This window comes from Paramormyrops kingsleyae, chromosome 8, assembly GCF_048594095.1.
Source record: "Paramormyrops kingsleyae isolate MSU_618 chromosome 8, PKINGS_0.4, whole genome shotgun sequence".
In the NCBI taxonomy this organism is placed as follows: domain Eukaryota; kingdom Metazoa; phylum Chordata; class Actinopteri; order Osteoglossiformes; family Mormyridae; genus Paramormyrops; species Paramormyrops kingsleyae.
This window is the reverse complement of record NC_132804.1, coordinates 25,530,128-25,538,915: the sequence shown is the minus strand read 5'-3', so window position 1 is coordinate 25,538,915 and position 8,788 is coordinate 25,530,128. Positions and strand designations below refer to the sequence as shown.

The window sequence follows — 8,788 nt, the reverse complement described above, 5'->3', positions numbered from 1 at the left end:
CTGACCGCTGATAATCTGAATCAAGGGATTCCGTAACAGGTTTGAACAAGAGCATTTGCATAAAGCACTTTTGTGTCCAAATCATGGCTAAGAATGAAACTGATTCATCACAGCAAAAAGGAGCATGTATTTATTCAGCTAGCAGTTACAGAACAGTCCAGCTCATTATTTATGACTCTGCTGTATAGAGACGACTAATAAGTACAGTTTTTGCAAATCGTGCCGGCTTTTATTACAGAGAAGTCAGTTTCACTGCATGAATGGATAGCACGTATTGGAAAACTTTGTTGTTTAACAAGGAAACGCGTTTAACCTCTCAGTGATGTGGAAAATGGGCAAGCGGGCTGTGCTTTCTGCAAAGAGTAGCGCTGGCGTGCGACAGTTTCCAAATAGACAATGGCAGGACTGGCACCATTTTTTAACCAGGCGTACAAGCGGTAGGTCCTGGCTGTTGGTAATTAGCATCAGCCTGTTAAGATAAGCAGGAAGTCTACTTGCACCTTTGCTGGCCATTACAACAAATACTATTAAAAAAAATGCATGTAAATGAGGAAATATTCATGGCCCTGGGGTGGCCGCCAAATGTTACACGGGAGTTAATTCTCAATGACAATTGGACACGTCTCTGGTTTTCTGCAGGTGTTCACCACATTGTGCACCAACACCGGAAAGCAAAGCGGAGGCAAGAAGACCGATACTTGGCTGTGGTTCCAGTCATAGAGAACAACCCCCCCCCCCCGGCCTTTAGCTCCACACAGATGTGAAGAACAGATTTATTTCAAAAGCTGTAAATCGCCATTAATTCGTCTGGCTATGATGAAACGCCGAACAATTCCGTTGTCATGCGAAGTATGTAAATAAAAAGAAGCAGACGAGCTTGCTCGCCAGAAACGAAAAAACGCTGGGAAATCAAAGACTCCCGCCAAGTTGGGTAGGTGCAGCTCTGCGCTCCTAGCGCTGCCACGCCGGCCTCTTGCTGTGCTACACACTACGCTTCTTTCCTACTCTTTATTAAAAAAGAACACATCAAAGGGCTTTTATGCCAAGCAAACTCAACGTGCAATGGAATCATCAAAAAACGTAACAAACAACGGCTCGTGAGAAAATCAATCCTCGATGGCCCCGATTTCTATTAACGGCTCATTAAATATTATTCAAAACAGAGACACTGACCATGTGGGATATGTTTAGAACGTTGGCAAAACAAAAGGCTTCTTCAAGAAATAAATAAAGAGGAAATCAGGAGCTGCTGGCATCTTTCAACAACTCTAGGGGGGCAGTTAGTTTGGCACAGGAACTTGTGAAAGCAATGGCTGAAATAACAGTGTAACTATTACCCTGCAAAGCAAAAAAAAAATGTAAGTATCTGTGTGAGCAAATAGCTAGTCTGCTCATATTGGATACTGAAGAATTCAGGAATCCATTTAGCTTAAGTGACATCAAGGGCTTGTGTTGTCAGGGGTCATGAAGTACATTAAAAATATAAATTACGCATACATGGTTCTTTGGATATGGGCGTCGTAACTGTGCGTGCGTGTTTTGTTGCTTTTAGGCGAGTCCTAGGTGACATGAGGAAACCTGCAGAGGGTTTGCAATACAGCTGGGCACAGTGGTGTCACGCTCACTGCCAGACATCACATCTCGCATTTTTTTTAATGTTGGCTTGCCACAAGATAAAAATTCCTCCAACATCTGTCTAGGAAATTCAAGACTACATTTACACAATGTTAAACACTGGTCAGGGAAGCAAAGCCAGATCTGATAATGAAACCCAACAAGATTTCTAAACTACAGCTGTAACAAACTGTGACCAGATCATCGGGCACTACTTTAGACGACCTTTGTTCAGTGTAACACTGGGTCCTTTTTTCAGTACACACATAAGGACACATTTTATATGGTCCCCCAAAATATGATTTTGAAACTGATATAGAGTAATGGGGCAGCAATTAAGGGTTCTAGTAAATTAGGTTACTCTCGTAGACCCTTTGAATGAGATCTTGCACATGTTCCTTGTTATTTGTAGAAACACAAGACTTGACTTTAATATCATTTGATCCTGTACTACTTGATTCAGTTTGACACATAACAACAATCTAAGACCACTAACGCTGACAATGAAACAAAATCTTGTAAACAATTCATGCTTCTGGTTAAGCTCTGCGTATTTCAGCAAACAAAAAAACTATCTACACAGCAGCATGCATAATATGATTTGAGTCCCTTTTTTAAACTGGTAATGTGTTTAGCCTAACCCATTCCTCAAGTCATCTAAAATGGAAAAATAAATGTTACTCAGATATTGACTTTAAAGTCTAAGAAGCATTTGCAAAAAGCACTGACGTCCATGCATATGTAAGGTCGACCAGCCCACAAAGGAGACTGATTCCACAAATACACAGAAAATAATGGTAGTTATAATTAGATGAATATGATGAATGCCTCCAATCTGCTATAGGCTGAATTTTCCTGCATGTATTTCATGATGACAGTGTGAAAATGCAATTTTAACACAACAGTAACTAATCTTATCAAAGACAAACTTGATATATTGATATTACAGGCATAACACAAATATTTACTCACTATGCAAAAAAACACAATTTAATTAAAAATGACCACAATCAAGCAATTCAAAATTTTCAAATAATGTAAATAGTAATACATCGTTATGTCTTATTGAGTACACAAACTATTTTATAATAACATTTTAAAAGAATCATATTAATGCTGGAAGTTAACTAATGCTTGTTCCGTTAATTTCATTTGCAAAAGAATAACACCAAAACTTCAGTGATTTCAAATTTTGTTCTTTGTGATTTTTATTGGATGTATAAGGTACTGCATATTAATATTATATGACTTTTAGGACATGGTTAGGGTCATACACAAAGGGATTACATAAGATTATGAACATCAGTAGTGTATTTTTTTCATTTTCTTTTCATAATAAGTCTTTTATTTAGTTTTTGTCAAGTGTGGATCGTGGTTGGAAATTCATTCATGTAGACTACTTAACATAATTAAATAGCACAAAGAAACTGCAGAAAATTAGAAGATGTAAAGACATAGAAGGGGCCTCTCCTTAATGTAAATACAGGAAATACAAAACGATGTTTTAAAAATCTGAAGAACACAATCCATAGATGATATTCAGATAGACATGCAATGGGTATCATTTTTCAAGTCATAACAAATAGTGATGATTTGCTAATGGCATAATTTTTAACCTCTGTGGACTTCCGAGATAAAATCATAATGGACTTGTCTCCAGATCACACCAGACAATCATATTTCTTTGGGAAACAAAGTGCCAGTTCTCTGCTCAACGTGTGTGTGGTACAATATGCTTTGAATGAATTGTCATTTGTTGGTGAAAAGGCAGAAAGGTTCATTAAATTATTCAGGCTAAATCTTATTTAACAGCCTAGTGAAGGGATCTGTCCAGTGCCCTAAACGATAAAATTTGCCAAGATCTCTAATCAGCTGATCTGCATCTCACACTGGTCCGATGTGGGGGCAAAATGAAACAATAAAGCAATGGCCTTCGATTGCTACCTGCACCCACACGATTCCACCACCATATCCTCATACTGTTTATAGACCACGTTGTTGGACGAATCAATGTACAGGATGCTGATTGGACTGAGTCGGGTGGGAACGCAGCAAGTAGGTGGAGTCGAGTCCGGGTCCATAGAGTTCATGAGGGTTTGAATGATGGCATGGTTGGTGGGCTCTAGGTGGGAGCGTATGGGAAACTCACACACCCCATCGCAATGGAAGGCATCGTACTCCAGGGGCGCTATGATCCAGTCGTCCCAACCCATCTCCTTGAAGTTGACATGAAGCTGCTTTCTATTGCACCTTGGCTTGTGGGTTTTCACTGGCTTCTTGATTCGAGGTGTTGGAGCTCGGCGCATGCGCCTCTGGGTGAAGAGATACTCATAAACGGTCTTGTTGTCATGGCCAGAGCGGGCTTTGATCTCATTGTAGAACAAGTCCCGTTTTTTCGTCCTACTGAACACTAGGAAAAAGGCTTTTTCTTTAGTCTGCCTGCCCATGCGGCTGAATCCCAGCGTCCTCGGGTCCACAGCGCGGCCCCGTTCTGTAGCTTCCAACTCAAAGCAAAGCTGGGCCATGTTCCTGAAGTTCTTGAATAGCTTCCAGATGTCAAACACCTCCCATTTTGGTGCATCGTTGTCCTCGATAACGCGAGACTGCAGCAGGGTCGCTTTCTGCTTACCTGCGGCACAGGTGAAAAGTTTCAGGTTGAAGACACCTGCAGAGCGGGCTTTGCGGGGTTCCGCCAGCCGCTTCCGGAGAACCCGCAGCTCCGCCCCCAACAAACCCTCCTTCTCCAGGGAACTGATGTTGAAGTGGTACTTCTGTCTTCGCAGCTGAGGGAGGTGCTCATCTGAATAAGTACAGAGAGAAAAAACTTTAACTGATTCTAACATTTAATACACGCATTACTTCTTGCTGTCGCCATGTGATCCAAGCATTACTACTGTTCTATACAGTTCCAAATAGCCACCAGGAACATTTGCTATTCGTATTCAGTTCCACTCACTGTTCATAGTCCACGTGCTCATTGTTCGGTCAATCGACAGACTCACATGCAGAACTCTTGACCATAACCTACCCTGCTTGCCATTCAGTCCCCAATGCACATGCACTGAAAGAGCACTTCAGTCAAGTGTGAGCCCGCAGATTTATGGATATGTGTCATTATTTTGTTACAAAAATAATTATACAAAATTATACTACATCTATTTTTAAACATACACATCAATTCCTTTATTTTTTAGTGTCTTGCTTGACTCTGAACAAAAATAAGCTATGCTACAATTTGGAGGCATAGTCTATATTATAAATAGACCTCTTTGGCTGTGGTTGTTTGGGTTCTTATAAGTTGACATTCTTTGAAATAGAGTAGCTTTGATAGGCATTTCTCTCCAGAAATAAGTTGATGCCTTTGTGATGTTTCCATTAGTTCACCAGAAAGCTGAGTTCTGTGATGCTAAACTCAGGGCTCAACTTGCATGGGGTGGAAATTTCTCAGAACTTGGAACCACCAAGGCACATGGGCTTCCATATATATATATATATGTGTGTGTGTGTGTGTGTATCAGCCTAGTGAGCAATATTTGATACACTGTGAACACTGTGAATATTAGTGGTTAATTCGTTTATAAAATATTTTTTTATGAAATGTTTGGAATCACTGAAAAAACATGAATGTTTAGAAAATGAATTAAAGAGAGTATAAGAACAAGTTCATATGTAGGCTCTAATTTTCTAGCTTATTGGTTACTTACTGAGTTAGTTAAAAGCAGCAAAAGCAATACCAATATTAATGGTAGTGATAATTGTAACAATAACAGGCCTAGTCGTCTTTATCTTGTCATCACAGTAAAGAAATTTTGTCAAAGATTGGCACACAATATTTTGAAATCCAGACATTCAACAAAAATAATGATCTTATAAGGGATCAGTAACAACCCTTTGAACCGTGTACAGAAGAGGTCACAGCTAAAATGTGCAAAAGACAAGTTGTATAAATAAAGCAAAAATTAAAAGTACTTTAACTAGTCGAAATGTAAACGTTTAACAGCGAGAAATATTAAACAAACATTGTTTAAACATTCTTTTAAATAGTTTTACTTGGTAAAGAAAACAATAGATTGTGGCCACCTACTTGTAGTCTCATAGACTGTTTATTTACATTGCAGAAGCCGTACGTCAGCGCTGAGAGCTCAGTGCAGTGACGCACTCAGGAGCAAAACGCTGGGGGCTTTCAGTAATGTTCTTAGTGAGCTAATAATCTGCTGTACTTTGTGTATAATGGTGGAAGACTTGTGAGGACCTAGATTTCTGACCCCAGCTTTTCACGTCTAACTGCGGTACTTCACCTTGACTTAAAACGGGGAAGTACTGCTTAATAGGACAGCAATGGGCACCCATTCTGCTAGTCATTGAGCAGCCAATGGTCACTGAAGATTAGTCCTAAACTATGAAATATTGCTTTATTTTCTGTAAAGTAGTAAACACTAAGATGGATTACGTGGGATGGGGCTGATTAAACGAACATTGTTTCAACTTATTGTGTTGGACCGACGCATAGGATAATCAGATGGATTATCACGTTGACTGATACTTTTAATCAATTAAATTTAATATATTTAATAGTTTACAATATGCCACAATTTCTAGTATAATGAACCTAACATTCATGAAGAACTTGCCATCTAGAAGTAACTATTATATATAAAGGAAAACCAACACTTATAAAGTCAGTAGCTCACCTACAGAAATAAAAAAATATACAAAAAAAAAATTAAAAATTAAAAATTCAAGATGCTAGAGAATGAGAGCGGAGGGGGATGGAGAGTCAAACTACCTAATAGGTGCCACAGATTGAACGATCTCATCCCTTCTGTTTTAGTGCTCATACTGTATCTAACTTCATAAATACAGTAATATAAAGACTAACATACAGACTACTATAGAGAAAACGATACACTATTAGTTCCAATTAAACTGACTTGGGAAACGACCCGTGTTTATCTAGTTGGCTACCAACTGACGGAGAACAGATTTCTTAAGGTTTGTATTAATACGTCTTTAAACATTAGGCCTATTTAATATTCACCTTTGGTATATGATAAGATATACCCTAGGCTGATTGTTTGTAAACTATTTAACATCTATTCAGCTAACATTATTTTGCACCTTGAATAACTGCTAAAGTATTGTATGATCTCTGACTTAAATCCGTCATGATAATGTTTATGATCAGATTATGCAATGAACCAACAATATCGACAAACCAGATTTAAACAAACTTCAAACCCAAATGTTATCACTGGAAATAAATACCCTGTGATTTTACTTTTATTACTTTAAAATTAGGAATTTAAGTAGGCTACGCAAATGCAGCCCCAACTACACTTCTCACAGACACCCGTAAGTTGTCCGTAAAGCGTCACGCAATGGCTTTTACCATATTATAGTATATTGCCTAGGATGAACTGTATAAATTTACCTTGTCCTTTGTCTACGAAGCTGGTGATGGTATTAGCCATGCCAGCCTCGTGTAGTACGCTACTGTTCACCTCTCCGGTAGACAGTGACCAGTATAGCGACAGCATATAGTCATGCGGGGTCACCAGTGGGTGCTTTGGAGAGTCTCTGTCCGCGACTTTGGGGCTCTTCTGGGCAAGCGGACCGATGTGTTTCTGTGCAGCAGATGTGAGTTGCCCGGGCCTTGCATGCACACTGGAGGTTTTAACAGCAGTCTTTATATTGTTCCTTCCTACCGGGCTCTTGCCCCCGTGCTCTGTTAACGCCCATGGTTCAGTTGCAGCGCTGGCTCTGGTAGCATCTCTGGGTACCCAGGAGAGCGCTGCTTCTTTCCTTCCCAGACCGTTAGCTAACCGCGCACGACTGGATGCTGCGCTGCCCTGCGCCGAAATCAGCGTGTCGCTTTTGATCAGCGGGGGTCCCGTCCGGATGCGGGTGATCCTCGCTCCATTCGTGGGTTTCCGGGCAGAATAATCCCCCACCATAAACTTATCAGCGCCCCCGGTCTTGAGCTGAGCCCTCTCGATGCCGCCGCCCGTGTAACCCTCCGGTAGGTGCGCCTTCCCGGTATGGCTCAAAGCCGCTGGGATGAATTCCAGGTATAACAGAGTCCAACACCCCAATAAAAGAGGGAGACGGTTCAGTACTTTCATCCTCTGATCTTCATTTGGATCCCAGCGTGAAAGAAATATTCACAGACTCTTCCAGTTTGAATTAGGTAAACATGCACGGCTTTGCACAAGAAAAACTTAGGTCTCGAGTTCAGTTTTCTTTTGACAATTAAACTGTGTAAACTGTTTTCCCTCACGTCGCTATTCAGTACCATAGTGATACAAATCGCTTGATTCTGCCTGCGCTTCCCAGTGCGGAGAGAGCAACCCGAGGAAACGGTTTGCATTGAAAAGAGAAACTTAACTTCCCTTATACTGCGGCAATTCTGCTCGATATCTTGTACGACACTTGTTTAAATCCCACTTTTTCCAAGAGGGAAGAATGGCGTAATGCTGCCGCTTAAGATTTTTTTCCTCTAAGTTTTGAACCTCGTCCAGTGAAAATATTTCACATACACAAACCTGCAGGTGCTCAGAAATCTTCACAAACCTGAATTCAAGAATTGAAAACGGAATTCAAAAAAAGTTTAATTGCTCTCTGACGTCATGCGGTCTAAACCAATTTAAGTGCAATATTTCTTTTAAAATCTTAGCTCTCTCCACAACTATGAGTCATGCTCTACATGAAAAATGCACCGGGATCCGCACTTTGCATTATGTCATTTAAAGCAACCATTTGCTAAAGCGCTTTAAGGTTCTTTAAACAAAAAGGTGAAAAGGACAGTCTAAAAGGACTTCCGAATGCTTTTAAATTGTACAGCTAAACCCAAATGAAGCATATACGAAAACAATTTAATGGGAAGCTGTTATCATTTTATACCCCAGCTAAAATTAAACTAAATGGGATTTATTTTGGTCGCTGGGAAAGTGTATTGAATTAGATTAAATAAACTTTGTTGAAAAGTGCCTGGAGTACTGATAACGATGGACATTTATGTTTTTTTTTTTTTTTTTTAAATCAAAGTACTTAAGGATTCCTCGGTTTCTTTGTTGCTGCCAGACTTTTATGGATTAAATTAGTTCCACGAACATAAAATGAAAAACCAGCAGACATTCTTCTACAACAGATAGTAGGCGATGTATATTATAATTAC

At 39.8% G+C, this 8,788-nt stretch overlaps 1 protein-coding gene across 1 annotated transcript; it reads right to left on the bottom strand.

Moving 5' to 3' along the window:
• Positions 1-2,685: 2,685 nt before the first annotated feature.
• gdf5 (growth differentiation factor 5) lies at positions 2,686-8,172 on the bottom strand. The gene is made up of 2 exons (XM_023799574.1): positions 7,046-8,172; positions 2,686-4,414 (listed from the first exon to the last, which is right to left on the bottom strand). The coding sequence occupies exons 1-2, from the start codon at positions 7,734-7,736 to the stop codon at positions 3,555-3,557; spliced, it is 1,551 nt and encodes a 516-aa protein (XP_023655342.1). The 5' UTR covers positions 7,737-8,172; the 3' UTR covers positions 2,686-3,554.
• Between the last annotated feature and the right edge of the window lie 616 nt (positions 8,173-8,788).

Coding starts and splice junctions, on each gene's coding strand:
- gdf5 (XM_023799574.1), bottom strand. CDS start 7,736: ATGAAAGTACTGAACCGTCTCCCTCTTTTATTGGGGTGTTGGACTCTG. Junction 4,415..7,045: donor CTTCGTAGACAAAGGACAAG/GTAAATTTATAC, acceptor GTACTTATTCAG/ATGAGCACCTCCCTCAGCTG.